Source organism: Canis lupus, chromosome 3, assembly GCF_048164855.1.
Source record: "Canis lupus baileyi chromosome 3, mCanLup2.hap1, whole genome shotgun sequence".
NCBI classification, from domain to species: domain Eukaryota; kingdom Metazoa; phylum Chordata; class Mammalia; order Carnivora; family Canidae; genus Canis; species Canis lupus.
Genome location: NC_132840.1, coordinates 73,016,360 through 73,037,240, shown reverse-complemented (window position 1 = coordinate 73,037,240; position 20,881 = coordinate 73,016,360). Strand labels below are relative to the sequence as shown.

Sequence of the window (20,881 nt, the reverse complement as noted above, 5' to 3'; positions counted from 1 at the left end):
TCAGCAGGAAGCCACCAGAGGCCAACAGGAGGGGGCAAGAGGCAATTGCCAGGAGAGACGAAGCAGCAGGAGGCTGGGTGGAGGGAGCCCATACTGGGTGCCCTGACTCCCTTCCACCTGCTAATGCTATTTGAGGTCTACAGAGTACTGCCTACAAAATCCTCCTCTGGACCAGGACCTTCATGCTGACCTGGGGGGTATGTGGGTAAACACAGGGGTTCTTAGCACAGTGCCTGGTACATGGTAGCCATTCTGTAAATGCCGGAGGATTCAATGAATGAATGAGTAGAACTAAAGAAATCAATGAACGTGTGAGCAATGACGGCTATCCCCTTGGTTCTAGGGCTGTGTGGATGCGCAAAGCTCCCTCCCAAATATGTTCTTTGGACCTGCCAGGCCTGGAGACTTTCTGAGGAAGTGAGTGGGAGCAGGGTGGCCCAGTTGCTCTGGGGCAGGATAGGAAGTGGGGCCTGCTAGGCCTGGCTGGGTTGGGAGGTCACTAATGGCCATAATGGGTAAAGGCCTGAGTGGGTTAAACCCATGGGAGAGCCTGAGGCTCTGGGCGCATGGAGAGGTCAGCCTGGGGCTCCCTGAGGGAGGAAAGAGGGCTGTGGTCACAAGCCACCATCCTGGTCTCTAGTACCAGGCTGTAATCATTGTCATAATAAAACAAATAGCACTGTGGTGGGCCCACCATGCACCAGTCCCTGTGGCTGGATGCTCTACATGCTTGGTTTCATTTAACCCCAGCACTATCCCCTTACCTAAGGCAGGTACCATTTTATCCCCAATTTCCAAGGCAGAAAGGCTGAGAGGCACAAAAAAATAAAAAAAATTAAAAATAAGGAAATTGTCATCTGGAGACAGAATGTTTCCTGGGCCTGCCTCACTCCAGGCCCTGGGCTCTAATCCAGAGCTGGGTGACAGGCAGGCTGGGAAGAATAAGGAAAGAGGCCTCTGGGACCCCCTGAGAGCAGGAAGAGAGACAAAGTCCCTGAGAAGGCTGAGAGCCCCTGTCACCTGGGCATCTGTGTCACCCCAGGGCAGCGAGGAGGGGAGGCCCCCTCCGTACCCCTGGGGACAACATGCACCAGGAGAGGAAAGCTGGCCTGACACGACACCCCCCCCCCACTGAGGGGGGCATAGGCAGAAAGAAACAGCAGAGGGTCCAGGCCTATGAAGGGGCCCTGGTACAGGGGAAGGCCCCAGTGAGTCCCAGACTCCTGAAGCAAGATGGAAGAGAGGCTTTGTTGACAGGAAGAGGGAAGTCTGGGAGAAGGGACAGCTTGGGGAGACCGAAGCAGCATTGGGTTGTGGTGATAGTGGCACATCCAGGTGCTAAGGGCTGGTGGACAGCCAGGCCACTGCACAGTAGCAGCCAAAGGCGGGGTGGCTACTTCTCTCCCCTGCCCCTTGTTCCCCGGGCTCATCCCATCGATGCCCAGACGATGCCGTGTCACACCTATCCTTGTGCATCCACCACCTGTCACAGTGCCAGACAGTGAGTGTTTCTTGAGCTGAAACAGCAGTCCAGGTTGGAGTGGCTTGCAGGGAGGCCTCACTTTGATCCCCAACAACTGTGGAGCTGGCCATTTCAAGCCTGGGGTGGGGGGTGACAGGAGACCCTAACAGCATCAGCCTCCCTGCCTCCTGCCACCACACCCAAGCTGGGCTGAGGGGCACCCTGGCCCCCTCCCGAGCCTAAGGCCTCTGACCCCGCACCTCCCCACCCTGGGGCCCCATGCCCCAGCAGGAGCCTCACAACCCCCAGGCCACATCCCCAAGCTTGGCCGCCGTGGAACAAGGCACAGCCCGCCTACCCCCTCCCAGCGTCAAGGGCTGCCCATATCCATTTCCGTTACAAGCAGTGGACCGAGAGTTTACATTGTAAACATCACATATTAAAACATCTAACCTTTGTTCCCCTCCCTTCGCCCGCCCGCACCAGTGAGCATTTGGCCAGGTTTTGTTGGCTTAAAAAAAAAAAAAAAAAAAAAAAGGCTCTAGCAAGCCTCGGAGTACGCAGAACATCCAGAAAGCTGCTTCTGCTCATCAATTATTCAACCCCATTCAGGGAGTGATCAGTCCTAATGAATTGAATCTGATGCATTCCGTCTCAGCGACTCTCTGGGCCTGTTGTGATTGTGCTGAGCGACAAGAGGAAAGGGGGAGTGTGTGTGTGTGTGTGTGTGTGTGTGTGTGCACGCGCGCGCACACGCACGAGATGCTAGAGGGCAGAGCCCATGCACCAGGCATGTGTGTTTCCCACACCCAGCACAAAGCCTGGCTTCATCAGACGGCCTGTGTGTGTACAGGGTAGAGGCACATGTGCACACATCCCCTCTTCTCCCCGCCCTCAGGGTCTGAAAATCCAGCCCTAGAAGGACTGTGGTCACTTGTTTTCTCTCCAGACCAAGAAGCAGCATCTGCATGAGGGGCTCTGCGACCCCGTGGCCCGGCCGCTCTGAAAGCTCAGGTCCTTCATCCTCCCACTCCCTGACTCCCTCTCCCCACCTCATTAGAATGCACTTTTGCAGAAGAACCCATCAGAGCTGATTATGAGCACACTGCTTGATTAGCTGATGTGCTGTTCCAAGAGCTACTCAAGGAGGAGGGTGGAGGAGGTGCCCCTGGGCGTGGAATAGGGCCCTGACTCTGGGCGAGGAGGGCCAGGTCCAGAGGCAGCACCGCTGAGCCCACTGCTATCATCTGGTTGGGACATGCGTCCCACTCAGGGGATCAGAGCAGAGACCTGGAGTATAGGAAAGGGCAGGGTGGAGGTGAGATAGGGCCCTAGATGCTGGGGATCGATTAGAAGCACATCCCACCCCACCCCATCTCTCTGGGGGGCCATGCGTTCATGGACAGGAAGGGGCAAAAACCCATGCTGCTCCATGAGCTGGAAAAACAACTGCTCACTCCATTCCTTCTGGGGCTGCTTATCTTCTGATGAATTTTTCAAACACTGAGCTTAGAGCAGAACACACCAGACACACATGCACACACATGTGCAGAGCCCTATGTGTGTGAATGCACATGCATGTCCTCATTGGTACATACTATGTGCATGTCCATGCAACAAATACACAGATGCTAATAAGCTGTCCCCCGTTGTGCTTGGGCACACACGCGTGCTGGCAGTCACATGTGCATAAATGTTGGCTCTGTCCCTACCCTCCTGTAAGACATCATTCCTGAGCCACAAAAGGGGGCTGCAGGTGGTACCATATGAAACATTGCCCAAGTGAGCCTGCAGTGGCCCAGCAAGTTGGGAGGGCTGAGGGGAGACGGGGCGGGGGGGGGATGCTTTGTGGGCTGCTTGGGCTTCGGTGCATGTGACCCTGACTGGCAGGGGAGAGCAGGGCTGCAAGGAAGGCAAGTGCTCATCTCTGGGCGTCCAGAGACATCCTTGGCAGGATGCTAAGAGGAGGGCACGTACATCCAACCTAGATTTGATGTCTTTAGGGCCCCCTGTAGCTGAAAAATAATGTAGCATAAAAGCATCTCTGGGCATGCGGGCTGAATGTTTAATTAACTAAGAAGGCAGGCTGCAACTGGGGCTCCTTGGCTTTAGCTCAGTGAGAGAACATCTCCATCCCCACATCTGAGCCTCTACGGGCCTCTGGAGCCAAAACAAGGACAGGAGGGGCTCTCTGCCCAAGTTCAGCAAGGCCGGGACTGGGAGGCTGTGCCAGGTCCCTGTGGAGAACAAGTGGAAGAGGACACACATACACTCGCTCCCGGATGCCCACACTCCCCACCCACCCACTGTCTTTCCCTGGCCGCCCAAACCAGTGCCTGCCATGTGCTTGGAGCCTTTGGAGGAGGGTCGTTTCCACCCTAGTGAATGGACTGGGGGTTTCTGTGATCATAGATTGGAGCTTAGGAAAAAGCTAGTCGCCTGCCATCAGCAGAGGTAAAGATTTGGAAGAGACCCACCAGAATCCAGAGGAAGGGGATACAACAGGTTCCATAGGGGCAGATAGCCCAGTTGTACTTGGGAGAGGGGGTCCCCAAGAAAGCTCCTGCCAGAAGCTCTATTCCCCAGCAGAGGGGCCCTAGCATATGGGAACAAGCTTCCTTTTGGGTAAACAGACGGGGCTCAAGATGATGATTGTGGTCACGGGGATGATGGGGACAGTGAGGTGGAGCAGTATCTACTAATTCATTCAGTAACATTTATTGCACACCCTCTATATTCTGGGCACTATCTTACAAATACAGCTCCGCTCAAGACAGACAAAAACCCCTGCCCTCAGGGAGCTTCCCTTCTGGTGAGCAAATGGATAATGCATAGAATATATAAAAGATACCCCATGTCAAATAGGGAGCAGGGATGAGAGTGCCAAGAGGAGGGGAGAGTGGCTGTGATTTTAAATAAAGTGGTCAGGGAAAGCCTTCCTGAGAAGAGAGGATTGTGTAAAAAAAAAAAAAAAAAATATATATATATATATATATATATATATATATACATATATATATATATAAGGCAGTTATTATTTTTCCTAATATATTAGAGGCTTTAGAGATTATTTGGTCCAATTCCTCCAGTTTTCAGATGAGGAAACTGAGGCTCAGGTCAGAGGTGAGGTGCATGGAAGGTAGAGTCTAGAACCCAGCTCCTGGGCATGGCGCTCTCCCCACCTACATGCTGATGCTCCAACACCTGCCCCCCCCCCCCCGCAAGTGCAATCAATGAAAAGGCTCAGTCTCAATGAGAGATGATGAGAGACACCATAAAGTGTTTATGGTCTGGGCTGGCGGTCAGCACACTCTTGTACCGTGCAACACTCCCAAGCAGGTGACCATAAAGGCTTTCTGGTGGCCGGACACCTCCTAGACTGCCACAACCACTGTGCATTCCCAGCCACTCTGGCCTCTGGCCTCTTGGCCACAGTAGCACTTTGCTCCCACCCCGCCTCCCTCAGAGCAGAGCTGCCCTCTCACCAAAGATGACTGTGGCCAGGGCAGGGCTTCCGGAGACAGGACCGTGGGTTACATGGCCTCTGTGCCCCTACATTCAGGCTGGGTGCTGGGAAAATGCAAGAAGGGGCCCTTCGTGCAATCGACACCCAAGAAGTCCCTGGTCATCCCCATGATGGAGGTGGCCGCTGAGAACTCACGGCGCCGCCGAGAATGGCTTTCCTGGAGGTGGAAATGGACACACACACATCCAATTAGCTCACATGAACCTCGCAGCTTTAGGGAAGACGTTGCTGACTCACGGGTCAGGAAGCAGCCCCACATCTGGGCAGCTGCCCACATGCCCATCACGGAGCCCCCACACCCTGCTTCTCAGAGCCTCTCGCTCACAGGGCTCCTCCTGGTACTCAGCCTGTGAAGGAGCCAGGATCCCCAAACTTCCCTCCCCCTCCTGCTGTGCCTGCAGCTATGGGGTTTATCTGAACAGTAGCCTGGAGTCAAGAAATTCCATGAGCAGCTCTGGCCCCTAGCACTCCCACCAGAGAGTTCCTAAGGGGGCACTTCTCAACCACAGCATCCCACCTGCCCTGCCAGCCTTCATACAGCAGGGCCAGAAGGTGGACAGGGGCGCCAGGAGCCTGCCCTGGATCTCTGGCGAGTTGTCTGGCCATCCACCTCCCACAGGACAGTTGTGTTCTTGAGAGCTCTGGCCAAACTGGGCAAATGTCTGACACACAGCCCACCCCCACCCCGACCCCCTGCCGATGGATATTGGCCACCGTCTCCTTCAGTGGTTCTCAGTAGCCATCCATGTTATTCCCAAAATCCAGAAGGGAGTGACAGGCCCTGGTTGGCCTCTGCCTCATGGCTCAGCCTTTTCCCTCTCTCTCACCCCATGTACTTTCTACAGTGAGTGTGTCCTTTAGCTCTATCCTTAGCTCTGTCCAAGCCACCTCCTCCATGAGGCTGTGGTCACCCGGCCAGATGATACGTCTCACTGCTCAGAGTTCAGCATCTGTATATTCAGGTGGCGCTTGTCCAATAATCGTTGAGGGAAATCTCTTACCTTCTCTAGCAAATGATGAGCTCCTGGGGGTTCTATCTGTATTTTAAGCATGTTTCTACTTTCTCCAGCCCACACGGAGCATAATAATGCCTTCGCAGACTAGGCATTTCATAAATATTAGATGAATTAGTTAATTAATGAATTAACCTGCCTTAGTAACTTGTTCTATTATCCAAATCCCTTCTTACTGAGAGAGACAGTCTTCTCCTAGCTTGAGCTAAATCTCCCTGCCTAATTTTAATCTTTTGCTCTCTTGTTCTCAATGGAAATGGAGCACTTGACCGTCCATCCCCAGGGCATGGTCCTTCAGACTTGACAGCCCCTCAGCCCTCTCCTCTTTGGGAGAACCTCCCAGCTCCTTGCTTTGCCCACACATCCTCCTTTGCAGCCTGTCATCACTGCCTTGAGTCGCCCCTTCATCATGCTCAGGTGTGCCTAGGAGCCAATTCTGGGGCTATGGTAACAAGGGCCTGACCCCCCAGGAACGACCAAGGTGCTCCTAGCTCCTAAACCCAATAGCATAAATACAGTATCTTGAGGAACAGCATAGAATGTTCCTCTTTTTCTGGAGGGACCCCCATCCTGTGTTCTCCTTACCCCTTGCCCACCTGACAGTTAAGCTGCTGAGATGACCCAAGGAAATAGTATCCAAAAATAAGCTCATTCATTTACTCACCCAACAGGCATTTATTAGGCTCCTGCAGTTTGCCAGTTAAGTCCTAGTGACTGCCCTACAGTCTCCCATGGAAGGTGATGAGGCCAACCGCCACCCTTCCACCCTGTGACAGGTATCATGAGGAAGGTGTGTACCAGGTGCTGTGGGAGGAGTGCGGGCCTCATGGGAGAGCTAGTACTGAAGCAGGATCTGAAAGGATGAGAGGGCATTTGCCATGAGGTCTGCGGGCTCTAGCTTCCGGCCTCTGTGGGAAGGAGAACTAGACCAGGCCTGGTTCTGTTTGGCCTAAAGAAACAAACTAGAGGCAGATCTGGGTCTCTGCAACAGTTCCAATAAAAAGTCCAAGGAGGCCAGAAGCCTTGGTCTGATCTAGGTACCCAGACAAGCCGGAGGACGGTGGGGTTGGGGAGGGAGATCCACAGAACCCAATAGCAGAACCTCTGGGAAATCTCAACAATGGACTCTGGGCCATTATTAGAGTTAGGGTTCCAGAGAAATCTCCTGTGGAGATCCCTGAGGCCCAGCAAACCACCCAGAACCCTGGGGCCCCAAACAGGAGAGTAGAGAGCCAGAGATTGGGATGGGGAGATCCAGACGATGGCCAGAGCCCAGAAAACCTGGCTGGACTTTGGACCTGGATTTAGGCCCTTGGTGAAGCACACGCAGCAGGAATAAGAAGGATAAATACCCAGCTGTGTTCACCTAGGCACTGAGGGCTGAGTCTGGGAGCGGTGAGTGTTCCTGGTGTCTGATGGAGCCCCCATGGCAAGATAAAGAATAAGGTGGGAGGTGACACTGTCAGTTAAACACCCTGCTAAAGGGGATGGCTCATCCTCTCCCTCCTAAATGTCACTTCCTCTGGACCTAGGCTCTTGATCAAGAACTTTCCAAGGGATCCAAAAGGCTGCCAAGGGTTATTCTATGCCCACACCCTCCCACTCTGCTGGGGAAGCTCCCTGCTGAGCCCTGAAAATCCTTGGGGTGCAGAGAGGGCCTGGGCGTACATAGGATGCCACCCATCCTCTCCCTCAGGGCTCGCCCCTGTTGGTGGCCACCGTGGGTGGGCCTAGGGTGAAAAGCAGGAGGCTTCCCGGGGGTGGGAGGGGTAGCTAGAGCCTGGGAGAAGGCCAGAGGACTGTGGACAGCCTTGTAATTTAATTATTTGACTGAGGAAAGGAGATCTCATCTACTGGGTGCTCATCCTTGTTAAGCTAATTGTCTGTCTCCTCTCTCTTCTCCCCCCACTTGCTGGGGAAGTCACTGTGGCCTAATTGAGTTATCATAAAGATAATGGCTGATGCCCTAGCCAGAGCTGAGAAAGGAGGATCCCTGTCACAGAGGCTCAGGCTCCAGACAGGCCCCCCAGGGCCCAGAGATGTGGGCTGTGGGGCGGGCTGGATCTCCGGGGGGAGGGAGGCTGCGTGGATCCCGCTCAGCCCGAAGAACAGCAAACTGGTTGTCTCACAAAGAACAAGACTCCCTCTCTGCTCCTCCCTGCCACGAAGGGGAGCTCACTGATGACACAAAAGGGCCATTGGGCTGGGTGTGTCTGAAGCTTTCTCAGAGAGGCTCCTGGGCAGCATAAGGGAGGAAGCACGGATTCTGAGAACAGGGAGACCAAGTCTCAAAATCCCACTGTTACCTCTTAGGAGCTGGAAGACCGAGGGCAAATGACTTCTCCATTCTGAGCCTCAGTTTCCTCACCTGCACACTGGAGGTGGTTAAGCTACATCACATTACTGGGCGCGAGGATTCAGTGTGCTAACACTTGACAACAATGGATAGGGCTGGGGCAGGTGATGGGACCTCAACAGAAGGAGACCAGGAGATAGCACCCCGGCTTTTAGAGGCACAGCTGTGGGGTGTGAGCTGGGGACAGGCTCATACCGACCTTCTTCTGACCCCCAACATTTGAGGCACAGCATTCCCATCAATCCCAGGCCCCAGAGAGCTGATGTATCTTTGGGATGAGAAAGTGGCACTGGGCCATCGTCGAGGAGCAGCAGAGGAGTGAGAGTGAAAGCCGACCCGTGTCCACCAGCAGATGGGACTCAGGAAGCATATGATTTATCACCAGGACAAATCTGAGGGTCAGGATTAATGCAGGCCAGCCAACGCCCGACACAGAGACAGTGGGTCCAGGCCTGGGTGGGCAAGGGGATGAGAGCCAAGGGCCAGTGGCACCCCATGAGAATATATAGAACAAGGCATTAGTGGCCTTGGGGAGCTCTACTTACATCCCCAAGGGCAGGAGGAGCCCGGAGGTGAGGTAATGAGGAGGGCTGCTGGCCAGGCTGGGGCGCGTGGGGGGCCTGACGGCAGCACTCCCCTTGCCTCCCCAGTGCCCCCTCTAATCCAGCCCTTTGAGTTCCCACCTGCCTCCATCGGCCAGCTGCTCTATATCCCCTGCGTGGTGTCCTCGGGGGACATGCCCATCCGCATCACCTGGAGGAAGGACGGACAGGTGATCATCTCAGGCTCGGGCGTGACCATCGAGAGCAAGGAATTCATGAGCTCCCTGCAGATCTCCAGCGTCTCCCTTAAGCACAACGGCAACTACACGTGCATCGCCAGCAACGCAGCGGCCACTGTGAGCCGGGAGCGCCAGCTCATCGTGCGTGGTGAGCAGAGAGCCCAGTGGTGGAGGAGGAAGGCTCTGTCCGCTGCTAACCGTCTCCCTAGATTAGGGGTTTGAATCATGGGCTGAGGGAACATTGGCTCCAATGCAGGGGAGGGGGACATCAAAATCAAGCAGTTCAAATGTCTTAGTTTCCAGGCCAGGACACGCAGGCCCTGAGAGGAGAAGACCCCATTCAGTTGATCATTGCCAGGGTCGGAGCTGGGACGCAGAACTCCCAGTACTCAACAGAAGCCCTCAGCATCTCGAGTTTCAGAGTTAGGTGTTGCAAACTTGCCTGTGGTCCAGGTGGGGCTGGCACAGAATGGAGGGTTAGAGACCACGGAAGACCTGTTAGGTGATCTGTTTCTCACTACTTTCCCTCTCTCTGCAGTGCCGCCTCGATTTGTGGTGCAGCCCAACAACCAGGACGGCATCTACGGCAAAGCTGGCGTGCTCAACTGCTCAGTGGATGGCTACCCCCCGCCCAAGGTCATGTGGAAGCATGCCAAGGGTGAGCCCCTGGCCAGCCAGCGTCTCCAAGCACAGTCAGGGAGAAGGAAGTGGATGGGGCTTGGGCCTGTTTTCCTATGCACAGCTCCTAGCCCTGGGTGGGAGCCCTTTCTGAGCTTTCACAGGACTTTGAGCTATACTTGCTCTGGAAAGTATGCTCGGCCACCCTCGACGGTCTGCGGACTGGGGACAGCTATCAGGCCGACTCCAAATTTCCTCTAGTCCCCACAAATTGACCTATGTCCTTCCCTGTCTGCTTTCTCCAGCCCTGCCCACCCTGCTTGGGGTCCCAGAATCTCCTTGGCCCCTGTTTCTATTCTGGGACCAGTCAACCTATTCTGGGACTATGGTCCTTCTTGGAATCTAGCATCATCCCAAGGATATATTTGGTATCTGAGTCCCATGCCAACCTCTTGTCATAGACCTTACCCATCACTGACGCTGGGGGAATGAGGAAATGGTACCATAAAGCCCCCCTTGGAGAATGGCTTCCCTCTTTCCCTGGTCTTGGCTGTCCAAGACCAGGCAACTGCCATTTTAGGGTTCCATCTTGCCTTTGCCTGTGGCCAAGTGGCCTAAAGACAACCCTTTCTCTCCAAATTCGGCCCCAAAGCTCAGGGCCAAGGCAGGTGTTGAGCTGAGGCCCCCAACTCCATCTCCTGACTTGAGAGCTGGGGCAGGGCCAGACCTCTGCAAGTCTCTCCCTGTCGCCCAGAGGAGTACCTGGGAAATGCTGTAAAATGGCCCTAGGTCAGCAAGAGAAGGACATGGGGGCATCCTTGGGGCTGTTGAACCTGACCCAGCTTGCTTGCTAGCCTGGGCGCCAGCCCCTTAACAGCTGCCTCCTTCCAGGGAGCGGGAGCCCGCAGCAGTACCACCCAGTGCCCCTCACCGGCCGCACCCAGATCCTGGCCAACAGCTCGCTGCTGATCCGCCACGTCCTGGAAGAGGACATGGGCTACTACCTCTGCCAGGCCAGCAACGGCGTGGGCACCGACATCAGCAAGTCCATGTTCCTCACCGTCAAAAGTGAGTCCTGCTCCCGCGTGGTCCTAGCCCTCCACACAGGCTGGGGCCTGTCCCCACACTCACCTTGCCTCCCTGCCCAGCTGCCCCTGTTCCATCTGTGAGTGGGAGGCAGGGAGGGAGCCTTCCTGGTCAGAGGTGCACTCGGGACCCTCAGGTGGGGGGCTCAGAACCCCATGACCTTGGCCAAGTCACCTCACCTGTCTAGGCTCCAGCTTCTTCCCTGTGCTAGAGGTTCCTTTCCAGCCCACCCACCCCACCAGGCTGTTTGAATAACTGATCATGGGAAAGGGAAGGTATCTGGGGAGAAAGCCAAAAGAACAACAAAACTCATCACTCAGTGCTCTATGGCTTCTAAATCCCGAGACACAGAGCTGGCCTCATGGCCTCAGAAGCCCAAAATATCCCCAAATTCCATTCAGTCACACACAGGTATTCCTACCAGAGAATCCCATCCCTTTAGAGTCTTAAGGGTCTGTATAACGCTCCCCCCAACCAAATCGTGTCAGAGGAACAGTGTCCATCGGGCTCTGTGTCAGGAAATGGAGCACGGGCCGCGGAGGACAGAGGTAAGGGCCGGTGTGTTAGCACCAGACCAAAGCCAAGGGCGAATCCTGGTGCCATGTTGTAATCCTTGTGACCTCCGTGGGTTTGCTTGGCGTCCACATACGTTTCCTGGATAGAGAAAATGAGTCATCGTAGCGCCTTTCCTATCATGTCCTGTGTCAAGAGTGAGTCCGATAACACGTGTAAAGCAGCCAGTATGGTGACTGGCACCCAGTGAGCCAGCAAAGGCGTACACGTTGGCTGTCGGTCCCCAGCGCCCGGTGTGGGGTCCCCCCGCCAGGAATCAGAGCTGCTTTATCGCCTGCCAAAGCCCGCGTTCAGCTCAGCACTAGACGGGGAAGCCCCGGCGATCGATGCTCGCGGAGCTCCGGGCGCCGGAATCCCCGCCCTGGGGAACCGCTTCCCTCACACTATCAAAAAGCACTTTGTCCTTAATAAAACCAGGCAATCAATCTACATCCCTCAGCCCGGGAGAACTTCGCTAATTCTGCCTGCGTGAGGTGAGAGGACTAGCAGGCCCTTCAGCAGCCGTCCCTGGAATTTGATCCTTTCCTCCCCACCGTCCGCAGCACGCAGAAACCCAAACCCGGAGGCTTTTTTTTTTCTTTTTGTTCTTTGCTCTTTCTTCCCGAAGCTAAGGGACTGCACCAAACAAGCGTGGCTGTGGCTCTGTGGCGCCCGGCTTGTGGGATGAGGGGGACACGGGCGACCGGGCGGGCAGGAGGTGGGCTGTGCGGGGAGCCTCGGGTCACAGCAGGCTGTCCCCGGTGTCCTGGAGGGATCCTGGGCAAGTCGGCCCAGCTCGCGGCCCTGCGCTTTTTCTGTGCTGTCTACACAGCTCGGCCCGGCTATACAGCACCCGGAGATACTCAGAGGAAGCCCGTTTTGTAAATCCGTGTGCGACACACACACACACACACACACACACACACACACACACACGGTGGTGCGAACACCTGGCGCCCTCTTCCCCAGGAGCTTCTTACCTCTCCCATCACCTGTGGGCGGAATCTGGCCCTTGTCCCCTCCTGCCCTCGCCCTATTTGCAGCCGCCTCGTCATCCTTCTTTGCTTCCTTCCACAGCAAGGCACACGCACACGCCTCTCTCACATCTACTCTGTCTCACAGACACCTCAGGTCATATTTTCCCACTCACCGCACCCCCCTCCCCGCTGCCTGTGACTCGGTGTCTCTCAGCGCTTCCTCACCCAGCCTCTACCCTGCCACCAGCCCCAGCCGACAGCTGTCCTCCAGCTGTGCCGTCTCATACCCCCTCACATGCGTGGGCTCCTTACATGGCCTTTTCCTGACATGCTTTCTCTGTCGCAAACGCCCCCTTGCATCCCAGCCCCATGCTCCCCAGTGACCTGCCCAGCCATGCCAGGGTCAGCAGGACAGGAGGAGCAAGGCCAGGGGCATTTGCGGCCCGAGGGCAGGCGGAATGGGAGGGCTGAGCACGGCATGGCCCCTCTGTGGGTCGGAGGGTCTGACCGCCCTTCTGTAGCAGCTGGAATCACTCTACACAGACCCGAGGAGCCAGAAGGAGCACCTGTGACAGTCTGACAATGTTGATGAGCTGGGAATGGGCACTGGGGTGGGGCACAGGTGCTCCCAATTTTCTCTAGAAACTTCCTCCACTCTGCCTCCTGCTGTGTCTACACAGGCCTCCTGTTCTAGGTAACCGACCCCCCGCTAGTCCCCTTGCACGTCCCCGCAGCTGCTCTGCCCTTTCCTTCTTCATTCACCCTCAGCCTTCTCCCTCTGCCCAAGCTGACTTCAGTTGAAAGGGCATAGGAAGGTGGGGAAGAACCTTCAGGCCCCGGGCGTGTGAGTCACCCTTGGGATTGTGGGGGGCAAGCCATACCTAGCCAGCCCTTACTCCATCTCAAACACTCACCACCACCAACGCTCCCCTCACCCACTTGCAGAGCTAGCAATGGGAAGACTTGCCATTGCAAGGCCTCAAAGCCAATTTCAAGGCTTGTGTCAATGCACGCTCAAGAAAATGTTGACTCCACCCTGTTCACAAGACCTCATACTTCTGTGAACTCTCAGAAGGCAAACTGACCCTAATCCCCACTTTAGCCAAATAGAAGAAAGGGACATACATCATAAAAAGCATCCAAGTGTCAAGCTGGACATTTGTGATTGGCTTCTGTTGGGGAGTGTCTACACCGTTGATCCCCAGTTTCCAATGATAACTCAGTAGATCTTCACTGAACACTCACTAAATAGGTCCACGAAACTGCGTGACTAAGAGCTTAGTCTTTAGAACCAGACAGACATGGGTTCAAATCCCAGCTCTGCCACTTGATAGCTGTGAAGTCTTGGATGTTGATCTCTGCAAGCCCCAGTTTCCTCCTCAATAAGTTTGGGATTATAATGCTTTTGACTCATCAGAAACGTTTAAAGGAGACATGTGCTTACAGCCATTAATATAATACGTGGCACCAAATACACATGCAATAATTGTTAGTAATCGTTCATTTTAGGTGCTGAAAATCTAGTGATGAATAAGACAGAGTTGAGGTTTTCAGAAAAATTTTTTTAAAGATTTTTATTTATTTACGAGAGACACACAGAGAGAGGCAGAGACACAGACAGAGGGAGAAGCAGACTCCCTGCGGGGAGCCCGATGCAGAACTCGATCCCGGGACCCCGGGATCCTGACCTGAGCCGAATGCAGATGCTCAACCACTGAGCCACCCAGGCGCCCCTGTTTTCAGGGAATTTAGAATCTTGAGGAGAAGGTAAACATATACCTCAAACAATCATCATGAACAACATGATAAGTGCCTTACAATGATACAAATAAGGTGATACGATGAGAATCTGGGATGGAAAAATTAATTTTAACTTTGGGGTGAATGAGGAAGTGTCAAGAAAAGCTCCACCAAAGCAATAGTGTCTAAGTGGGGCTCGAAGAACACAGGAATTCTGACAGGAACCAGCAGTGACAGATGTCATTCCATCCCGGAGGGGAAAGCATAGCAAGGGCGTGGAGGGAGGAAAGTCCATGAGTGTCATCTGGTGAGCTAGAAGCTTAGGTATCTGGTAGAGACTGAAGGAGGATGGACAGGGAAAATGAAAGGTCAGGTGCTTATGGGCTTTGGAAGCTAAGCATTTTCTTTCTAAGTAGCATTAGACTTTTGATACCAGGCAGCAAACTGGAGTTCCAGGAACCCAAGGGGTCTGGTGGGAGTCCGAATTCCAGAGCTGATTCTTGCAGAATTGCCATGTAGAGCCTTTCCTCAGGGCCCTGGGGTGCAAAGGGCATGTTAGGGTGGGCAGCTGGTCTTCTAATCCCCAGACATCCTTGTTGGCAACCAACCAGGCCCGATTGGCCTCCACTGCTCTCTGACCCCCAGAGCGTTGGTGTGAGCTGAGCCCATGATCACCTGAGCTTATAGCCCAGCCTTATACCATCCTAGGTCAGCACTTCATAGTCTGTAGAGCTCTTCCTATGCCTAGCCTGTGAGGTCAGCAGCCAGTAGCTCCTTCCTAAAGAAGGTAAGGCACTGGGTCAAGGTCATTGGGTGGTATAGTCCTAGCTGAGACCAGAACTTGCCTCTGGGGACTCATGGTTTGGTAGGAAGAGCAAGACCCAGGGGCAGAAGATGTTGGTCCTGGCTCCACGATTCACCAGCCATGTATCCAAGAGCCATTCCCTTCCCTTCTCTGGGCCTCGGCGTTCTCATCCATACAATAAGAGGTCTGCATTAGAATCTGGTCACTAGCTGTTTCCAAGACAGTGTGTGCATGGTCCTTTCAGGACAGCAGACCTCCTCCCAGAGCTTGGTTAAAAGTAAATGTAATTAACAGAAGAAAATACCACATCCAGCTACCTTTTATCTCCCTTTTAAAACAGAGAGAGAGAGAGATAATGACCAAAAGGAGGAGAAAGCAATCCCTCCTCCAATTGGCACAGAGGGAAAAAATAATAATAAACCATCTTCAAAAAGAATGCTTTACGGAGAGGCAGGTAAAAAGCCAGGCTGCTTAGTCTGGGGTACAAGGGGCTGGCTGTGTTTTGATGTTGCCACCACGTGGCGGTGCCTCCCTGGACTCCGAGGGCCTCTTATGCCGCGGTTACCTGATTAGACAGGTTCTGTTATATCCCCCAGACTCTCCTCCACTTTGTAAAGGCTCCAGTGATTGGGCCGAGGCAGAACCCATGGCCAATTAAACCCATAAGGGCTCTTTGTTTGGTCTGAGTTTTGATTTGTTTGTTTAGCAAAATGTCAGACCAATTAAAGCCAGATCCAAGAGCCCTCCACGAGCACACACCCAGCTGCAGAGTCACGGGAAGGCAGGAGACAGGAGAATGGAGCCTAGTGAGGACTGGAGGAGAGAGGGGGACCACACTAGGGGGGAAGCCCCGGGCCTGGGTAGACAAGATGGCCTGCTCGCGGCTGACCTCTGGTGCAGTACAGCAGGCAGGATACAAAGCCTTGGAAAGACAACCGCATATCCCTTGACCCAGGTGGTCCTAATTTCAAATTTGCCCAAAGGAAATTCTTCCTTGTCAGGCAGAAGCAGCACCTCCCTCAGACCCAAAGCCTAGGGCTCCTGCTCTAGAATGTTCTTCTGCCCTCATCAGCCCCTGCCCCTCCCACAGGGCAAGGAGTCTATGGCCAAAGGAAATGCTGCCCAGAGCCCACAACTCCCTTTCTAGACCACATTCCAGATGCCCAGAGAATTCCTTGCCCAAAGACCCCAACCCAACTTCTAGGATCTTCCACAGTGTCTTCCGTTCTGTCCTCCCAAGGAAGGGCCCCTAGACCTGAGGGATGGCTGTTTTCAGGGCGTGCAGAAGGAGCCTGACTGCGTAGGTTGGGAGGCCCTCTCAGCACACGGGAAGAAACAGGCAGGAAGAAGCCAAGCAACTGGCCCAAGATTTTTCTCTGTGGTCCCTGGCGGTAGGGCCTATCTCCTCACCAGACCGGAGTTCCTTGAAGGCGGGGCTGGTCTTCCCTTCTCTCTGTGGGAATGCCTGCCTCTGGCACCCAGCTCAGCAGAGGCCTCTGCCCACTCTGGCCTGCCTTGTTGGGAACAACAGGCCGACTGACCCCAGCCCTTAGGTCCAGTCCAGTCACACACGGTGCCACAGGTCATGCCCTGGGTGCTCCCCTCTGCCCTATGAGTCTCCCTGATTGGCTGAGGGGTGGATGGGATGGCCCCTCTGTTGGATCAGCAAACAGCCAGGGGAGGAGGCAGGAAAGCACAGTGGCAGGCAGCAGAGCAGGACAATGTTTGGCCTCTGAGTCGCACTGGCCTGGGGCTGACACTGGCCCTGCCATAGCCAAGAAGCTTGGCCACAGTATTTATTTGCCACCCCAGGACTAGTCATCAATCACCCTCACCTGCCCAGCCTTAGGGCAGCTGAAGGAGCCCCACCCTGGTCTGTGCCAAGCCTGGGATCTGGCCTCTCATAAAAGAGGAAGGGAGAGGAAGAGGGAATGAGCCACTGCCATCATTTCCATGGCAATGATTATCCCACTGGCTCTCTGGCCTTATTGATTTTCAGACTTTATAGAATAAGGAGCAGCACTTTGTTCCTGCTTCATCAAACAGGGGTGAGCAGAGAGGCTGGACACACACCCAGTCTCCAGGTCAGGCTCCATCCTGTTCTCCCCACCCCTAAAGCACACCCCCAGAGGTCTGCAGCCTTGGACAAGCCCAGGCTCTCCCTACCATATGCGGGACCCAGGGACACCAAAGTGAATAGATGGCTTAGGGGACAGGATGGCCCCCAAGCAGGGAGATGGCAGTCCCACTTCCTTGCCTCAGTATCCCCCACTACACCCTGAGTAAACTGGGTCAATCACTTTGTCTCTCTGGACTCACTTTATTCCTCTGCTAAGAGATGTCCCAATCCCTCTCTCCCCTTCCCACAGCCCCTAAGACAGTAGCAGAGCTCAAGAAATGGGCCACCTCTCCGTGCCCATGGAGACCAGGGAGGGCATGTGTCGCCAGTTCCAGGACCTTACTTCCAGAAGCCAGAGCCCTCAGGGCTTCAGGGGGTTATAGAAGACAAGTCTCTTGGGACGCCTGGGTGGCTCAGCGGCTGGGTGCCTGCCTTCGGCCCAGGATGTGATCCTGGAGTCCTGGGATCGAGTCCCACATCGGACTCCCTGCAGGGAGCCTGCTTCTCTCTCTGCCTGTGTCTCTGGTCTGTGTCTATGTCTCTCTTGAATGAATTTTTTTTAATGTTAAAAAAAAAAAAAAGAAATAGAAATAGACAAGTCTGAACCAAAGAAACATGGGAGATCTTCCTGATCTCAAGAGACCAGTAGTGTCATTGGAGCAAATCATATCACATGCCAAACCTAGCCCCGAAAGAGTCCTTTGTACAAGGTTTCAAGGTAGAATGAAAGTCTCCAGGTGGAACAGCCCCCTTCCCTGGCCTCTCTTCTCACCATGACAAGCCAGGTCCCCTGACAAGCAGAGGAGGGTTTCATTGAAGGGACAAGAGGAATGCTCTGCCTGTGTGACCTCCACTCCCGGTCTGAAAGTGGGACATCTCGTACTCAGGCTCATTTGAGCCCTTATCTCCTTGTTCGAGGCGTTAGGCAGTGGTGGCAGGCAGTCCCCATGACCAGGAGCACAGGAGAGCTTCCAGATGGGTCTGGGCTCTAAGGTGTCATTCAAGGCTTACCTGAAGTTCGGCTCCAGCAGATCTGATGAATAACAGCATTCTGTGCATCCTACATGCTAATCAAGAAAAAGGTACAGTAAACATTCTGAGACACAGGGAGCTGGGGTTATCACTGGGTGGCTCAGTTTACTGGAGAAGAGAATGCAGGCAAGCAAAGAGCCGAGGCAGTACCTCCAAACCCTAAGTCGGGAGCCCAGATGTGCTCCCCCAGTGATGATCGAAGCCTTTCTGAATGGTAGGGGTGGAACAGATTGGTAAGTCAGCCAAGCAGCAAACAGGCACTTCCTGATTAAATCACCACTCCTGCCCCCCAAGGAACTTACAGACTAGCGAGGAAGCTGGAACCAACCTTCAGGAAGAACAGCAAGATCATGTGCCAAGGGGTCTGACACTACAAGTGCAATGTTACATCAGGGAAGGAAAAACCCAGCGTGGACAGATGTGGTCAGACAGAGCTTTCTAGGGGAGGGGGACTTGAGCCTTGAAGAAGAGGGGGCAGAAGGAATAGCATGAGCAAAGGCACTGGGGTAGGAAGCTGTGTGGGAGGCCATGAGGAGAACCTCTAATGAGAGGGTGGCAGCCCGGGATGAGGGGGAGAGCTTGTGAAAATAGTGGCAGGTGACACTAGGATCCTGGGCAGGGAATGGAGAGAAAGGGGGAATCTGAGAGTCATTATGAAGGAACAAGTACCAGGCGCTGACGATGGGTTGGACAAAGAGCCAGGGGGAAGAGTCAAGGCTTGAAGCCGAGATGAGCAGCACCATGGTGCCACCGGGAGAAATGCAGTAGATGAGAATGGAGAGATGATGTGTCCACTTTGGTCAGGTCCAGGTGGGATGACGGGGTGCTCTGAGGCAGCCGGACCCTGACTGGCACTCCACCAGGATTTCTGCCGACAGCGGCGTGCTGGCCCAGACACAATCCCCACGCCCCTTAGTGACTCACAAGTCACTGGGTAGCTGGCAGGTGTCCCGTCCTGGGCTAGAAAGGATGAGACTGGTGGGCAGACCGGAGAATCCCCCCAAGCCCTACTCCCACCCCATCCCTGCCTTATCCCTGCCTAGGCCTTGGGGCCTCCAGCCCCTGGAGTACCAGGCTTCTGTCTGGCCTCTCAGGTCTACGCAGTCTCAAGATGTGGTGGGATTGAGATTCTGGAGATTTTCTCCAGGTCATGTTTGCTCGCGTCCAGGCCTGCCACTGTTCGTTCAGTTTTCAGTAGTCACGGAGCACCCGCTGAGTGCCTGTCCCTGGGGTCGGGGGTAGGGGTGGAGTACGTGTGGCCCTGGCACAGTCGCACCTGCTTGCCTACTGCCAGCCTGAGCGTGGGTGGGAGTGTGACGGGGAGTGGGCTCCCCATGGCACAGGTAGAGCAGAGTCCACGCAGCCTCCACCCCAAGGAGCCCCCTCCAGCTCCACAGTTGTCCTCACTGGCACTTGGGACAAAGATCTCTCTCACTCACCGGATCCCTGTATGACTTTCCCAGGACCTCTGTAACAAAGCACCACAAACCAGCTGGCTTAAAAAACCAGAAATGTACTAGGAGGTGAGAAATGCAAAAGGAAGGTATCAGCAGGGCCGTGCTGCCTTCAGGCTCTAGGGGAGCCCCTTGCTTCTTTGGGTGGCTGCCAGCAGTCCTCGGGTGGTAGGTGCACCACTCCGGTCCCTGCCTCCACCCCACGTGGCCTTCTCCCTGTGTGTCCTCACACCACTGTTCCTCTGAGCCTGCCCCTTCTATGGACACCAGTCACGTTGACTGGGGGGCCCATCCTGCTCCAGGAAGATGACATCTTAGCTTACATCTTGATTGCATCTACAAAGACCCAATTTCCAAATAAGGTCACGTCCACAGGTACCAGGGTTAGGACTTGACACATGTCTTTGGGGAGACACGATTCAACCCACAACGATTCCTGCGCCTGGTGATTTATTCGATAACTTCATGCTTTCCAGAACTCTGACAGCTGAAATGTCATCCCTTCCAACATCCTACAACTGTCCTTGTCTAAATGCAACCAGTCTCCTAACCGGAAACTCCTATGTAGGGAATTCTAGAGCTGGGGTCAGCAAGGTGGGCCTGAGGCCAAACCTGACCAGCTGCCACTTTTGCTGGAAGGCAGCCACTCCCACTCTTCCCGTCTTACTGTCCCTGGCTGCTTTGGAGCTACAAGGGCAGGGCTGAGTAGTCTTAACAGAGATCTCTGGCCTGCAAAGCCTAAAATGTTTGCTATCTGGCCCCTTACGGAAAAACGTTGCTGGACCCTGCTCTAGGGTATGGGCAGCAATGACCCAGCAATGACTCCCAGAAGGGCCTTCCTAGTAACTCAAGATGGCATGGCATCAGGATTCTGATGTGCAGGGTAATTTCAGAGTTGAGTGTTCTCTCATCTCTAAAATGGGAATAAAGGGGATCCCTGGGTGGCTCAGCAGTTTGGCGCCTGCCTTCGGATCCTGGGCGTGATCCTGGAGTCCTGGGATAGAGTCCCATGTCGGGCTCCCTGCATGGAGCCTGCCTCTCCCTCTGCCTGTGTCTCTGCCTCTCTCCTCTCTGTGTCTCTCATGAATGAATGAATAAAATCTTAAAAAAAAAAAAATTAAAAAAAATTAAATGGGAATAAAAATACCACTCACTTCGGTCGGAGGGAAGAGGAGGGGGGCAGTATTTAATGAGGTAATTCACTTAAAGTATTAATCAAGGCACATCGCAGATAACAAACATTCAATAGATGTTAGCTATTTTTATGATTACTAATCATTTTCCCAACATTCTGGGGAGAGAGGAGGACCAGAGGCAAGGGAGAAGCAGGTCCCCACCCTGACATGAGGACACCCCTGGA

At 54.3% G+C, this 20,881-nt stretch overlaps 1 protein-coding gene across 2 annotated transcripts in view; it reads left to right on the top strand.

The window, feature by feature from the left end:
- Positions 1–20,881, top strand: part of DSCAML1 (DS cell adhesion molecule like 1) — a 344,441-nt gene that overhangs the window by 258,170 nt on the left and 65,390 nt on the right. For both annotated transcript variants that reach the window (XM_072822190.1, XM_072822191.1), the window contains 3 exons: positions 9,008–9,286; positions 9,677–9,796; positions 10,648–10,824. In XM_072822190.1, coding sequence (XP_072678291.1) covers positions 9,008–9,286; positions 9,677–9,796; positions 10,648–10,824 — 576 coding nt within the window. The remainder of the gene's footprint in view (positions 1–9,007; positions 9,287–9,676; positions 9,797–10,647; positions 10,825–20,881) is intronic.